This window comes from Apostichopus japonicus, chromosome 20 (assembly GCF_037975245.1).
Source record: "Apostichopus japonicus isolate 1M-3 chromosome 20, ASM3797524v1, whole genome shotgun sequence".
Lineage (NCBI taxonomy): Eukaryota > Metazoa > Echinodermata > Holothuroidea > Aspidochirotida > Stichopodidae > Apostichopus > Apostichopus japonicus.
The window spans coordinates 25,416,752-25,433,888 of record NC_092580.1 but is presented as its reverse complement, the minus strand read 5'-3'; the positions used below and the strand labels follow the sequence as shown (position 1 = coordinate 25,433,888).

Here is a 17,137-nt window from a genome sequence, read left to right as displayed (position 1 = left end):
ATAACATTTATTAGATGATCTTCTGGGTCGCTGGTAACCTCAGCCTAAATATAACTTTCCCAGCCGGAGAAATTGCACGAGTACCAAACAGCGTTGTGTTGGGAAACCCTGCCAGATTAAATTTATCCCTAAACTGAGTATACGAATTGTTTGACCATAATTTCTGAAATATCCTTGATGTACATAGTCCCGACTTGACGGAGCTGGTTATTCCAGATACTTTAGTTCTCGCAATTTTTGGATGGAGTAATAAAGGGATGAAACTATTCATTACACAGCTCGTTTTTTTTTTCTAAATTGTCGGAGGGCTAAGTTAGAAACTCAAATTATTCTTCACTATTGTTATATCTCCTTTCACTCAGCGTCCTGAAAGTAATTTACCTGTTATTTATTTATATAGGTTTGGAGAAAATGTAATCGAATTTTATGGGCTTAACGACAAGGATAATTAAGAACAACGGTGCACCAATGATTATTATCATGTTAAACATTATGTAAAACCATCTGAGGTCAAGGTCTGAACTTTATAAAGATCGGGGGTAGGTTCCCTGGAACCTTGTATGAATATCTGCTGGTCAAACGAAATAAGGCAATTCCCAATCAAATTATTTGTCTTATTATATCATTGACAGTTAAAATACACCAAGCGTGGTGCCCATATGATAATTAACTATGCATTTAACTTTACACTTTTACTAGATGACAAAGGTAAAATTCCTTTCATTTAAAGCGAGAGGTCTTAAACAATGTGAAAACGTTAACGGTTATTCGTTCACCTCCATAGACTTAAACTTGAAATCATTTTAATTCAGGAACGCACACCTGTCTCATCGATAAAAAAAAATATTTGTATTGTCTACTTTTTAGCCCACACTTACATGTTTACATATAATTATTGTTTATTTCATGTTTTTGGATAAAATAATTACCGTTCTTGTTGAGGTATATGGCCCTAACGTATATATTCCAGCTTTTTTTAGGGGACTATCCAATCATGCTTTTTTCAGGGCGATGCGATTGTCATGGCTTAAGACTTCAACCTAATTTCAATTGGGATTGTTGCTTGGATTACGTTGAATGTAAAATGTTAAGGCTTTAGATGATTTTTTTCTTTAATGGCCGTCTTTAATCTAATTGATATATGGAGAAAAAAATTCTCAGAATACGACACTTGCATTTATGGTTTTATTAGTTATGATTACTCCTGACAATAGGGGTCCTGGTTATTAAAAGTTCATAAATTCTCTAATAAATGATGATTCTTTTATAAACATTATAAATGATATTATTGGATTCGAAACTGAAAATCCTCATTCAGCAAACCCATGCATCAATAAAGTAGCACCTTAACTTAAATGTTGTCTTCCTTCATAAAGTATTATAAGCAGAAGGCTTTTGAGCGACGACGTAATGAGGGAAAACGTTTGTATAAAATTTCAATTTTAGAGCAACAGCTCTTAATGCACGAATATGCCGAGGTTCGACCTCAGCTTAATGATGCACAGAATAATATATTATCTTATTACGAGTATAAGCTGAAAGGAACTATTATCAGGTCAAGAGTCACATGGGTTGAGGAGAGACAGGGATAAACAATGAATTTTTAAATATAGAAAAATGAAATATAGAAATAATCATATTCGTCAACTCTTGAACTTAGAGAGCCATATTTTCAATAACGGAAACGATATTTGGCATGGAGTTAGTCCCTTCTATAGTTTTTAGCTCCGACAAAACTTCTGCGGAATCTCTCCTCTATGACTGAGATCACCCTGAATTATGCGATGGTGTCTCTAAGCTTAGTGATGATGAACTCACTTTGGAAGAATGCTCTAATGCACTTTATATATTACATAATGATAACGCTCATTGAATATATGGTATTTCGGCTATATTACACAAATAATTTGGCACTTGATTTGGTCATCTGGTGGTCGATTCCATTAATTATGGTTATAGTAAAGATTCACTGTCTCCAGAGCACACCCGCGGTGTGAAAACTCGCATCTCATCTTCGGAAAAGGATTCCACTTTGCTTCACAGTTACCGTGTTATTTCTCTTGTAAATACAGACTGTAAACTTGGAAATAAAGCTTTTGCGGCTAGGTCGGAATTAGTTATCCAGCATCTGATTAGTCCAAACCAGACCGGTGTCCTCAAAGGTAGATGTATTGGTGAAAATATTAGATTTGTTACAGAGTTGAGTTATCATACTAATGATTTGAATTTCTCTTATAAGTTTGGGAACAGTTTCAAACATTCGATGTATACTATTTACAACAACGCTCTGGCATGTGTTTTTTAACGGTTATGTGACCGGTTTCTTTCAAATTCAAAGAAATGGCAGAGAAAATTCCTTTGGGCCCGTACTCATGTATTATTTATGCAGAAATCCTTTCTCTCAGAGTTAATTATTCTACTTATATTAATTGTATTACAATTAACGGTACTGAAAGTCATGTATCCAATATACTGACGACACATGGTAGCAGAGCTACTTAAAAATGATTTAACTTCTGTTCTGAACAATTTCAAACAATTACCTCTTATTGCAAAAGAGCAAATTTCTCTCTCTGATTTAGTTAGGGAATTTACCTTGTGCCCTGTTATTATGTAAGGTGATGTATTCAAGCACAGCATTGATGAATTATTTCGTTTTAATTATCAGCTCAAACTATTCCGTCTCAATAATAGCCTCCGTATCTGGACCAGTCGGGATTTGACCTCTATTTGACGTAATTTCATCGTTTAAAATCTCTCAATTAGTATAAATATTTATTGGTTTACCGAATCCACCAGAGGATTTCATCAAAGAGCTTAAATGCACTACCTTTTAATTTTATTTAGGCTGTAAATCGAGAGAAGGTTAAACTTTCTGCGATTTTAAATCCAATTAAGTCTGGGGTTTTAAAGTTGTTGATAGTTTATTAACAGTCGCAAGTGTCTTCCCGCAATGTAAGTTTAAAGATGTATGGTTGCAGTTTATTTTTAACTGCATATGTAAGCCTGATGATGTTAGAAACCATAGAAATAGTTTTGTTACAAACTGTGTCCAATCATGGTGCTGTATTTTATACGCATATCAAGAGGATAGTTATGGCTTTCAAATTCGATGGAATAATTCTGACATTCGAGTGAGTGGTGATGTTCTTCTCTTTTCAAAAATTCCAACGGAACGGTAATCCTTATTCATGTAAAAGGATACATATAAATTAAATGTTACGAATTTACCATTCTCAATATAGGTGGGCTTAATCTATATTTAATTACATGTAGTATACCATGTCGTTATTACTTTCTGAACAAGAGTTGATATGTAATACAAAGGAGACAAAAACAATGGTAAACTAGTGTTGTTCCGTATTTTCTTGGTAATATTCAAAGTGCAATTATTAAGTTGTACTTCGTAACAAATTCTTCAAGCTGGTATTCTAATTATTCTAAACACATTAATAGGATGAATATGTCTCAATGGTTAACACGATTTATTGACTGAAGGTACATTTGAGCTAATCGCTGGCTTACGGCGAAATACTCCTGTTATAGTTATATCAATCCACCCCAAGTATTCTCCTTCAAGAGAAGGGCCAAAAGGAAAACAGGGAGGAGATCAAAACTGTTGCGACTTGGATGTTGAAGAACATGAATGGAAGTACATGTGGTGCAACAATTTGGTAAGCAGAGGCAACTTTAAACCACTTCAGGCCTACCAGGAGCAGCGTACAGAGATTTGTTTACAATTGACGAAGACTTCAGGCTCCCATAACACAATATCTACACGTTCATGATACCAAAAATCTAGTGATGGGTAGCGTTAGCTAGTGGGAACTTCTATCTAGACTTGCAGACTACTTTACTTCATGATTTAGTGTTTAAGTCAGTAGGGCTTTTAATATTCGTATGCGACCTAGCGAGATAAGCTTTACCTGGCTTAATTAATTCAGTAATAAAACAGTCTCGTTACTCTGATTTTCCCAATAAACTGAACGCTCAGGTAGGCCTATTTATTAGAATGTGCTATTGCTTCTACCAACCGAGCTAAGGTGGAATGAAAATCACTTTATTCTACATTATTCGTGCCAACATACAACTAAACTATACCATTTTAGACAGAATCATCTAGATAGTTTTAAGAATATTATAACACAATACTTTCAAGATCCAAACATATTGGAACACACTGTGATTATACAAAATATGGAAACATTGAAGGAAAGTATCGTCATACGTCTAGTCATCTTGCTCAATGAGAGAATCTCGAACGATTTTACACCACATTAGACTTAAAGAATATCATAGCCAGGGGCGTAGCGAAGGGGTTTTTGTTGGGGGGGTGTGGAGAATTTGATTTGCCGACGGATCTGGAAGTGGTGACTGAAATGGGGGAGGGGTCTAAGGGTAGGGGGTCTACCCCTCCCCTTTGGAAAATTTTTAGTTTTGAAACGTCCTTAGATGCAATTTGGTGCATATTTTAAGTCAAATTTGGCACGGAAGAAGCTCCCGTTCTCCTTTTCTCCATTCAGCTTTCCTTCTTTCTTCCCCTTCCGCTCTCTTCACCTTTTCTCCTTTTGCCGACAGACCCAAAATTTGCCGACAGCGACCAAATTATGTGGGTGTGACACCCCCCACACCCCCCGCTCGCTACGCCCCTGATCATAGCAATTGCGTATTTACATTCACTAACTAGGTTTTTTGTACATGTGGTGCAACAATTAGCAGAGGCAATTTTAAACCACTAAGGCCTCCCAGGAGTAGTGTACGGACATTGTTTACTACTGAATGAATATATTTGACTACAGCTGACGAAGACCTTAGGCTCTCATAGCAAAATATCTACACGTTCATGATACAGAAAATTGATAATGTTATGCGTGGCCGCCAATTTGTCAGCTATAGAACTTCTATCTAGACATGCAGACCACTTTACTTTATGATTTAGTGTTTTAGTCAATGGGGCTTTTGAAATAGGTATGCTACCTTACGACATTAATCTTACCTGGCTTAATTAATATAGTAATATAACAGTCTCGTTACTCTAATATTCACAATAAACGGAACGCTCATATGGGCCTACTAACCTACCAACCGAGCTCAGGTGGAATGAAAATCACATTATTCGTGCCAATACACAAATAAACTAAATCAAATTAGAGAGATTCATCGAGATGATTTTAGAATATTCATACCTATATATACTTTAAAGATCCAAACTTATTGGAACACACTGTGATTATACAAAATATGCGAACAAAATAAAGGGAAGTATCGTCATACGTCTAGGCATTTGCTCAATGAGAGCATCTCGAACGATGTTACACTACATTAAACTTAACGAAGATAGTAGCAGTTGCGTATTTACAATCACTAACTAGGTTTTTTTTTGGTTTAAGTTGATCATTAACTACCATGCGTTTTCAACACAACATTTTAAGAACCAAATCACTTCTTGAGTTCAGCCTTCAAAATCATATACGTCGTCTTTACGTCCATTTTTAGCAGTTTCTTCATCGACATATATTTCAGTGTCAGAAACAATGTCACCGTTTACCATGGTACTAGTCAGAGGCTCCTGGAGAAGTGAAAGAAGATATAAAACATAATTTAACAATAATAATAGTAATAATAAAACATAAATGCCGATGCAACACACTTTTCTTTTACTTTTATTTTGTCGTGAAGCCATAATCTTTCTTACACACTGCTTGCAGCTGGTACTGATGTTCTTAGAAACGTATATTTAATGTCCGCCCCTTCTATAACGTTTTCACGCCACTTTGATGCTACTGTCTGTTTCAATCGTCACATAAAAGTTATCAACAACGACCGTGTTGTACCGAACATGGCGTTCCTGAGTTTCGCTGTTAATCAGCTATCCATTAAAAGAAATAACATTGCATCAAAAAAGCAGTGTTGCGAAATCAATTGATAATTATAGACACATTTCAAAATCGTTCATGATAAACAAGTAGCATTGATGTAGGTAGCATCACCGGCATGGTTAAATATTACTTTCAATTCAATTGTATATTTACGTTGTTCAAATGACGTAATGTATACTTGCTCCCGTCACTTTCTGCTGTCTCTAGAATACATTTAAATTCATTTATTTGTTTTATCGCCAATTGTGTACAAAGGGAAAGGAAGTCTCCTAAAGACATTTGGTCTCATTAACTAGATATACAGTACACGAACTTATAATGGCCTTAAGGAAACTTGCATTATTTCGTGAAAACAGAAATTTGACATAAAATTCGTCAGCGTTGAAATTTTGGTTGAAAAACTGTCATCAGTTTCCTACTCTGTAACTCGAAGTTACATAATAGGTTATACAAATATGGAATTTTAGTTTCAGTTTTGAAATGTTATCTTTTTCATATTGATGATAACCTACTAAATTAGGATGGGCATATCATTACAAAGACATAAACCTGTAGTAAGATTTTAACCTCCCCGAAAACCTAGACGCACAAAGCCGTGTTACCAATATTAACTCATCATTATTTTCGAACAGTGGAGTGACAATCACACGTTACCGTTACGTGTTACATTTATTCTCAGAAATAAATCTCATAACTGTTATCCATATTTGTACTACCTTTGTGTAACAGTTGAACAGCTTAAATTAAATATTAAAAACATCTAAGCAAACTCAAAGAATATGTGATACACGTATTCGTGAACACATAACTTTTACTAACACTATAGTAAAGTTAGAAATGGCAGTCGAAAACTACAAATCTATATAAATACCGTTGCGGGAGGTTAAAAAGAAAACTTGGTCTGATAAAGTTATGGAGCGTTACTGTATTAATGTAGTGAAAATAAGAAAGAAGAATTACATCTTCAACCTGTCGTTTGTCTCTATATTCGACTTCTGAAGGGTTCTGAAGAATACTGTTTAGTGCTTCGATAGTTGGACGGTCTGTTTGTCGGATTGAGAAACATAATTTAATCGCTTCCCACCTGAACAACATTAAACATAGAAAGAAATAATGGAATGAATGCATTAAGTTAGGAAAGGTGTTTAACACATGTTTTATCTGAAACACATTGAAGGTATACGTTTACACAAATCGTTTTGAATAGTAATTGTCATTTAAACATTCTAAGCTGCTCATATGATCGTATGTTTAACATTTTTACCAAAGAATACGACATGGTACTGTATATCCAAACACATTTCATTATTATGCCTATAGCTTTGAATGTTTTAAAGGTTTTTCATAGTGTCTTATTTTCATGGTAATTATGTAGAGGTAAGTCAAAAGGTATGTTAAAAAATATACACAGCTAGGCTGGAGTGTTTAAACCAATGATGAAGGTTGTCATTTCACTGTAGGCTTTGTCATCTGTATTTAATCAATGCTCTATTTTGACAGATTTGTTTCCGTTGCTTGCATATTATATTGTAAATTGGATTCAGCTTACTTCAAAACTATACATTGGCCAATCCATAGTGATATCATGCAACTGTCTTTTTTTTCTTTGTTTATTACTCTTCAAGTTACATTGTTGTGTTTTCAAAAGAAATATAATAATTTCCAACTAGTGAAGCCCACGTGTACGGTTACAGATTATTGAACATACATTCATATAAATAAAACTAACAGGTCAAAGTAGCAGCTCCCCGATTAGGCAACGTTTGGGTAGTGCCAGAATGGATTTGCAGCTATAGGACATGTATGCTTCTCATTTTATTTTCACATTTATAGAATATGTAATTCATTTATATACATCAATACACATAAATATACATAAACAAGCAGATTATGTCGAAAGATAGTAACGCACGCTAAACGACATCAATATTATATTACCTTACTTTCTAAAAAAAAAAAATAGAGGGGGGAAAACCCACTCACAATTGATCGGGACAATATACGGGTTTGCCGACTGCTTCCATTTCATTCTTGAGTTCGTCATTTCCCAGTAATACGTATTTACGTAATGATTCTATATCTTGAGATAAAAAATATAATACCAATAGGAAAGTAAATGTTGCTCTTCGTCTAAATTAATGTTTGAAATAATTTTACATGTAGACTTGTCATGTTTGTTGTTTAATGCAACCGTGCCCAAATGTTATTTAATGTTGTTCATCAATATGTCTGAGTCGATGTCTTATCGACCTAAAAATGTGTTTTCTCCATTATGGAAGGGTTAACTTTAATTAATGAACATCACATTAAACCGTCACATTAAAATGTAAAACTCATAAAGAACTTCACGGCAATCGGTGGATTTCGCTAATCACACTTAGGTCAAAGCATGTTATTATTTTCAGGTAGAAAATATATGTTATATGGTTGCGATGGAGTTAATTCAAAGACTTACCTCCAATGAATATTTCCCAGAATGTAAAGCCTATGCCCCATACGTCACTGGCTTCTGTATATCTGTTAGGTAATGTACACTCTGGTGGAAGAACCCATGCATTTTCTGCGTCCTGCAAGAGTAAATTGGTAAAACACCACTGTCAGTTACAGAGCTGCTTATTTAAAACATCAGGAAATGTTGTTTTCATACATTGCTCAATCTGGGAATGTTTTCACATGCATTGCTCAATCTGGGACGGCAGGACTAATTATGTAAAATTTTTAAAATTTCTAAGTTTTCTTAATAATCATTGAATTGTTAAATGCATACTCCTACCTTTAGAAGTATTAATTTCAAAAATGCGTCAACGTCGGTTTTAGTACAGAAACAATAAAGTTTGCAAATTCCTAAGCTGTTGACCATAATTCTTCTGGAGCAAAGTCCCGGATGACAGCACTAATGACCAAAGAATATGCATGAGTTATAACAATGTTATTTATAATAATGAGTTATTACCTCAATCTGAATACACTTTCACTGTAAATGGTATTATAATTTACGATAGTGGGTTGAATATTATGGCACTTACAATCGTGGAAAGTGAAATTAGCATTTATCACTATAGTAAACATTCCACAAACTTCATTCGATTATTGAAAACGTTATTGCAGGTACTGGGTAATTAGTAAAAGATACAATGTCATTAATTTATAAAGCAAACAACGACCCAATAAAACGACTTGAAAGAAAAATTTAATGATATATTATCAAGGAAAATAATTAACGTATTGTCAATTTATATTACTAAGGTTATAAGAACTTGGTTTATTAGCAAAGCCTCACCCGATGTGAGTCTAAATAAGCCATGCCTTTAACGATATCATACGCATATCCTAGACATGCATCAATGGAAAGGTCAGTCTCTGTCATAGAGCAGTTGCTGTACTCGGTCACTAGACAAAAATCTAATGATGTCATGCCATAGTAATCTTGTATCAGGTAGAAGATTCCTGTAAAAAAATCAACAAAATGCATAAAATAATACCAACATGGATACAAAAAAAGTGTAACGAGAATCATTCTTCAACTCCTAGTTTGTTCTTTAAACACTTTGGCTCATTTCCATTTAAACGTGTGAAACGTATGCTAACGTTTTAAATTGATTTTACTGGCCCTGTTATAGCAAGTGTGAACTATATTTAATTTCGGTATATCTTGTAAAAATGTCCAGGTTGAATTGTTTTGAATTGATTGTGTCACATTACCTTCATAAGAACTGTACCCGATCATTTTGAGAATATTTGGGTGTTCTGGAATTGCAAATTTGACCTTAGAGCAAGTTTTCCATAGCTCTTTCGCCTCACGTGGCTCTTCGTCTAAAAAGTGGACAGAGGTAAAGTGGAATTGATGAATAGTTAATAACTAACTTGCAAGCGGCATACAGCATACGTGGAAATCGTTCACGAAGGATACAAAAAAAGATACGATCAATCAGAAAGTACATGATAAATTGACGATTATTATTTTTCTTTCGGCTTAAACATTTTGAACTAATGCAATCTTTCATACCTCCTCTACACTCTATAACCAAAGCAATCGATGTCTAGCATATTTGGCAAATAGTGATGAATAACCTTGTACATAAGAAATGAAAAGAACTGTGCTACCATAGCAAGTGCTTTTACAAAGTACCTGAACTTCGTGACTAACCTTGTATAAAGGAAATGACAACATCTTGCTTCTCCTTACCGCCTAAATTCACTTTTCCAGACCACTGTTTAATTGTAGGCGAGATCGAGATGTTACCTCGGAAACAAATACTCTTTCGGTCAAACGACCGAAGATCAATCTGTTTCGCAATATCTTCATATTCTAAAAAGAGAACGGTTTTAACATTTCTCAAAATGCTATCAACAACATTTTGAAGGACAAGTAGGCTAGGACGAATTTGATATATTTATTTCAAGTTTACAATTTCAAGAATGTGACATAACCAATAAATAATGATATGCCTAGTATGCAATATTTATTTGGCACTACTGGAATGTAGGCAGCACCGAAATACTTAAATGTACCGAATTATTATTCTTGTAGAACAAATAAGAAAAAACTAAAAATCACGATAGTTTTATGCCAACTCTATATATTTATAAAACATGATTGCCTTAATTGCTAGCTTGTCAAAGTTTAGTCATTAGTTTTATTCCTAACATTTAATAACAAGCGTAACGAAAGGAGAATCACTACAATACAAAGTCACGTGATTTTTCTTACCAAAGCGCGAACGTCTCTTGATTTGGGCTTTCGGCTTGTTTTGATAAGTACGTCCCGATTTCCTGGTATTCAGACACCTGCGTGAGAAAGAGAGTAATGCCTCGAACATTAACTTTAAATTCTTGCCCGGTTACCATGCATTAAGTACAAATAACAGCATATTTTCTTGTTTTTCAATAGGTGGAATTATAAAAATAATAAGAAGAAGATTCTTACCTCGACAGTGTTGACAAAACTGTGAAAAACACCCGAAAATAAATGTTAAAGAATTTAAATCGTTCGTAGTATGTTTTATTTATAAGTTCGTTTATTGTTCCCATACTGGTTTTAGAAAAGAAAATATCATAGCCTTAACATATGTCACACTAATCTTATTCTAACAACTAGTTTCTGGTCAGTTTTGAAATGACAGTAATCCTCTCCATAATCCTTTCCTCTGGTTGATTAAATACCATCAAAGTGTAAAACATGATTTATAATGGATTTGTAAACGATTAAGGTTTTCTACAAATGAAAATATCTCCTTGCATATCACAAACTTACCCCTGTTCTTGTGTTTCCGGAATACAAACGCTCCGACGATTAAAGCAATGATGAGAATTGTTATTAAGATCAATGCAGTCGATGTTCCATTATTACTCTCTTGTTCCGTCACTGAAAGTTCAAGAAAATGTATTTGTCATTACTATTATTCTGCTAATACTAAGGGAAATTATCCGCATCTGAGACAATCAGCTGATGTGTTTTAATAATCACAACATATGCCATGTTAATCAATGGAAATACTTCTAGAAGATTATGTTGAGCAATCTACTTATGGATTAAAGTACCTTGTTGTATCTGCCAGGCAAAAAGCTTACAATGATTTTTTTTTTAGCCTTTTTACTTTGCGGCAATTGTTTCCTAGTAGCACTACCAGCTGTTTAAGATGTATCGGGAACTATCTCGGAAGACAATTAAAAAGGGTTTTGTTATATTTTACTAAATACATCTTTATGGTTTCTTTAACTCAAAGCCATGGTGATCTTCTACCACGCTCACAGCTATGCCATGCTCATTGGAAGTACTTTAGAATGGTATCCTCATATCTCAGAGTCAGATAAAATATCTAGCAAAAATACAGACAAATAAGTAACAACCACTCATGCTGTTTCACGACGAATATAAGTTTAATCAATATTTAGATCAAGCCAAATTATGAAGAAAAAAAAATTCAAAAAACTTGTCAGTTACTGGGAGGAATCCAAAAATTCTTCTGATCGCTTCTCGGCCTTTTGGCTAAGATCATGTGTAGTATCTGTTCCCTTAGGGAATGGTGATACACACCTGACGATGATCACACAGTCACAGTCCCGATGCAAGGGGACTGGGGCTGAGAGCGGATCAGTCGTTTGGTAGTTTGGTTTTCGTGCCCAGGTTCTTTCCTGGGTGACTTTTTCTTAAAAAGTATCTTCTGATTGGGATATATGCTTTGAAGTGTTCTAATTTGATCAGGGATGAGAATGCAACTTTATTACCATGTGCAAATATAACACTGGATGCATCCCCCAACGAACAACTAACACTTGAAACTGGTTCGTGTAGACTGGTTTTCAAGGTGGATCCAATCGATGTCGTGTTATCTCCATGCAGTTTGTGAAAGGTATCTGTTGTTACTCCTTTCGATGTGACATTGTTAACATTCCATGTAAAAGTACTCTTTGGTTTCAGTTGATCACTGTAACAGTTGAATTCAAATACTTGTGATGGATCAAAAAGAAGTTTGTCTGGGCATTTTGACTTTCCGCACAGTATGAAAACCTTAGGCCCTGAAAAGAAAGTAAGGCATTGATAAAACTCATTGTAGATATAACATAAAGGGGAACATGGTGATCTACAATATAGGTCGCTTGAAAAGGTCAACGTTTTCAAGTGTTTATTGGAAATACATATCACCACTAGTTTGCCAAGACCGTTTAGACGGGTCACGCAGAAGTGAGTTTAAAATACATAACGCCAAGTATCTTCTTTATATGCAGAATATGTACTTACGTGTAATATGAAGCCTGTATACTATAATATTATACATGCTGTTCTTGCAGGTATAGTTTCCTTTATTTTTGGTTATGGATCTTTCAATTTTCAAAGCCGAAGATGTGGCGGTAAGAAAGACTCCTTTCACATTGTCGAGTCCTATATCACTTGGTTTTAAGCCATCGGCAAATATAGTTCGACCATTAAACCGCCAGACAGGCCGATTCTGAGAACAGTTTCTGCAGTTGCAAATCATTTCGATGGAATTACCAACCACCACGGACTTCTCAACGAATTCGGAATTGCCTAGGGACAAATAAAAAGTATTATTAGCCAAATCAAAGTTACTTGCGCTTATTTCTTCTGTCTAATATTTAATATCTTCCTGCTTATTCTTTTCTATGAAAGTAAAACTAAAAGTCACGACAACGTTTCATTAAGTTGGTAAGAACATATGAACTACCAGAAGTATATTTTCTAATTCTCTTCCAGCTTATAATAGTGATAAAAGTAATATCAATTGTTTGTCTTTTTTTTTAATCGCAACACTCTTATATACAATAGTTGTCAAAAATGCATCAAAAATGTCAGTGGTAAATCTATATTCTAATTTAAACTTACATTGTGTTATGACCACCAAAGATGTGATTATCAGCACTTTACACATTATATTCATGTTGAAACGGAATTTCCCACCGGAACGCAAAGAACCTGGAGGAAAATAGCTCATGGCGAAATCAAGAGACACAGTTTGACTTTCAATAGACGGAAGTAAAACTTTATTCCGGGAAGTTTAATATGTTAAAGTAATTTAATAACAAACAGATAAGATGACTAGGTCGTTGTGCTCATTACCAAAGAAAACCTTCGAAAGGTCCGTAACCGTGTGGTGATTATAACATTTCACTGTATGTTACCATTTGATAGTGTTACAAGCCATGGGGATCATTGCCACTTGTTGGTCATTGATGTCAAAATTCTGGTCAGATATAAAGTTTTTGAATCATATTAATGAAATACCGTAGAGCATTGTTTTACTCTGTGATTGGCGTACAGATATAATCAGGAGCAACAGCTTGCATGTTAATTTGTTAATATCAGGAAAATACAACACTCTCTTCGACGGGATTTAGCATTTTCGTATTTGATATGATGTAATTGATGGTACATGCCGCTGCATGTCTCTCAGAATACAACTGTGTTATGCCCTCAAGCACTCACTGGGAAAATGCTTAAGCAAATAAAAGGAACGAACGGCTGCTCATAATAGAAATCTCGGTTTACAATGCTCATAGAGAAAACATAATGTGGATACGAAGAAACACCATGTTGATGGATGAAAAGCAATGTTTTAACATGTTTATTGGAAGGATAGAAAAAAGATACCCTACATCACTTTGAACACAATCAAGGAAAATTAAAAGCCGAAAAGGTATGACAACACAGTGTTATTATATGAGGCATTTCTATTTAAAGTCTTAGTTAGAAAGTGTGTATAAGGGCTCAAATAATAAAGTAATTTAATCACCTACCATGCAGGTTTAGTGTCAGTGATGCAATTTACGGATGTCGACGAATCATAAAAGAATGAAAAAAAGCTGTATTCCGTACTGAACTATCTGTTGCGATATCGGAAACAATTCATATTGAAAGCAAGATGGTAACAAGACATACATCGATGGTGATGCTTTGAGAATTCGTTTTACAGTGAACTAGCTTTGTCTTTCTTGTCTTGTCATTTATGATTGCTTTCACTTATTCAAGTTAGTTCTTAACATTTGCCTCTGATATGTGAAACAATTATTGAAGATAGATTGTTAACATAACCTATTAACTAAAAATAGAATTAAAGTAAAATAGAATTGAAACAGAACACACGATTTCCCTTTCAATGTTTAGCTCTAAGAAATGTGCGTACGGCTACTTATATATCGCGATTCGACTTTCGCACTTTGATATGACTCCTGGAAAGGATTCGTGTGAAGAATATTTTACTTATAGCCCTAAATTACGTTTTACGTAATCGACCCTTAAAAGTAGAAGGTATTGTAACTTTTTGCGCTGACAGTTACATGAGGTGCCATGTACTTCTGAAGCGCAATTAATATCTTCATGTACTTCAAAGCACTTTCGTTTGATTCGTTTGGGTAAAATCAAATAGAAAACTAATGAACTTACAATGTACTTTCAATGGATGCAATAAGGAAGCAAAATACCTTCCCAGGTCCCTTCCTATCATTGAATTTGGTCTCCGTGTCATCAAATATCATCGTTCTCGAAACAACCTACCATCCGTCACATTTATGTCAATCAGATCTCGAGTCCGTCATTGCCCCTGTTCCTCACGCCCGGTGATTATCATGGTCGAGAATATATTAAACGCTTTAACTAAGAAGTAAATGTTACGTAGATAACCTTCCTTGTATGTGCCAACTGAAATACTGTGTAATAATATACTGTAATGTGACTTTTAGATATATGTACATCATTGTCTTGGTTTTACATATGGTTTAGTATTCATCACAGATCAATAAGTTAAACCACTTAAAGAAATCCCCACTCACAGCTTACAACAGCAACCATGAATGTTCAATTTGCAGATTGTCATGAAATCTACAGAAAGCTGCTCTACGGTAGTATTTCTTCAGATATTTTGCAAGGAAGGTCAGTCTGAAATAAAGAAAATAACTACATCTACGTCAGGAGGAGAATTGGGAATCAAGAGCATCGCCATGACGAAGATTGTGAATAGAAAAAAGTAAAATAATTTTGTTTACAGAAGACTGCAAAGTTTTAATGTGTTCTTTTACTGTGCAGTTATTTCTGTATATTTTTCCAACATAGTTTACTAGACGAAGGACTAGAACGATATAAATCATTTTTAAATTACACCAGTGGCGTGCATAATGAGGTTTAAATCTAAGAACAGTAACCTAAATTCATTCAGTATTGTAATTTACACCTTGATATACAATTTTGTCAAGTTCCTGTTTTTCTACCAAAAATAATATGTTTATTGCGTTCCTGGATGAACACCAGTTTTAGAAAGCATGTTTTTCTGTTATAAAAGTTGGGAATAGGTGTTAGTTTTGAGCATATCAAGTCTCCGTCAAAGATCAAGGCAAATGTTATTGTTCTACACTGTCGCTGTGCTGAGCAAAGGTATTGTAAAATCCTGAAACCAAAACGAAATTCAGTTGAAATTGTTGAACATTATAAATCTGTATCCTTTTTTGCTTCAAACTTCAAAGTTAGAAAGGCAAAAATAATCATGTGTTCATGTATATTGGATACTACCTTGCATATCAGCTAACCGTAACCCTACCGAATGTAGTAAAAGAATCCAACATATTTTACTTTAGGTTACCATCAACAACAATCAGCCCCAAAATATGCCCAACTTTAGAATTAGAAAATCACACTCCTAATATTTATACAGTCATGAGTGTTTGATAAATTATTGTAGATTTATATAGGCCTGCGTAATATAAACCGAAAAGTTTGAACGGTTTGATGCGTTGTGCTACGCCAAAATTGACTTTTAACTTATACGTAAATATATTTTGCATCACGTAATCCACTCGCAAAGATTTCGTGGTAACTCCTAGAGAATAGTAAACATACGTTCCTAACCGTGTGGCTCTATGTCAGTAATTGAGTCGTCATACGTTTACGTGCTAAGTTGCGATCGTTAACTAGCACAAACAAATATGGTGTCAAGTTGCTAGTTGGAATTTTCTCTTCATACGTATTTTTTAGAGGGATTGAGAGATTTGCGACAACGTACGCATTGTCGCCAATTTGTATCCATTGAAAACTTAAAGGTAACCCCTAATGATGGGTGTCAGAGTATTCGAGTGAGGGATTTTTTCACACATGAACGAATATTACTTGAGGCGGGTCAGTGGCGTTTGCAACGCATTTATTAAACAAAATCTTGCGGTTAGGCCTGCTTATATATACTCAATTTTTGTCTACATATGTCACAGAATTCATCAATTGACGTCTATTTTTTTATTTATTGTTTTGTGCAGGACCCAAAATCCCCCTGCAAAGCAGTTGGCTTCAACGACTCCATTGCATTCCACTCCTTTATAAAATTCGTCATTCGACTCTGACCATTCCACAAAAGTTTAGCCCTAACTTAGTCAGTGGGGAAATTCTTAAAACAGTGCAATCATGTGATAGAACATATTTTTCGATAGCTTTTATGGTCCTTAAGTGCAAATATCATTGAACATCTCCTAGCTTGTTCTGTTGTTTTGTGGAGAAAAACATGTATTTTTGGAGTTTTTGATATGTTGATAAGAAACCAGAAATTGTACCTTCTTTTAATGTCTCAGGGGGATTAGTACATTTAACGCCCACGGCAACCTAATATTAGTGTTTTGCTGCAATCATGTGTCGGTATAGAACTCGGTATAGAATGATGACGGATGCAAAAACGGCACTTCGAATGACGCGACTGTAACCCTTCTGCCTCGCAATTCTCTTTATTAATGTCTCTGTCCCCAATAACGATACAGCGCCCTCG

At 34.7% G+C, this 17,137-nt stretch overlaps 1 protein-coding gene and 1 pseudogene across 2 annotated transcripts; one reads left to right on the top strand and one right to left on the bottom strand.

Moving 5' to 3' along the window:
- Positions 1-3,348: 3,348 nt before the first annotated feature.
- Positions 3,349-14,335, bottom strand: LOC139961939 (uncharacterized). Of its 2 annotated transcripts, none has more exons than XM_071961641.1 (15): positions 14,136-14,335; positions 13,225-13,328; positions 12,622-12,909; positions 12,108-12,398; positions 11,134-11,244; positions 10,807-10,825; positions 10,591-10,667; positions 10,027-10,188; positions 9,582-9,692; positions 9,160-9,326; positions 8,653-8,772; positions 8,335-8,446; positions 7,863-7,959; positions 6,840-6,963; positions 3,349-5,569 (listed from the first exon to the last, which is right to left on the bottom strand). In XM_071961641.1, the coding sequence occupies exons 2-15, from the start codon at positions 13,277-13,279 to the stop codon at positions 5,453-5,455; spliced, it is 1,851 nt and encodes a 616-aa protein (XP_071817742.1). In that variant the 5' UTR covers positions 13,280-13,328; positions 14,136-14,335; the 3' UTR covers positions 3,349-5,452. The 2 variants fall into 2 exon arrangements, with proteins under 2 accessions (XP_071817742.1, XP_071817741.1); XM_071961640.1 differs by having other exon boundaries at positions 13,225-13,314.
- LOC139962260 (U2 spliceosomal RNA) lies at positions 11,849-11,921 on the top strand (annotated as a pseudogene).
- Positions 14,336-17,137: the final 2,802 nt, after the last annotated feature.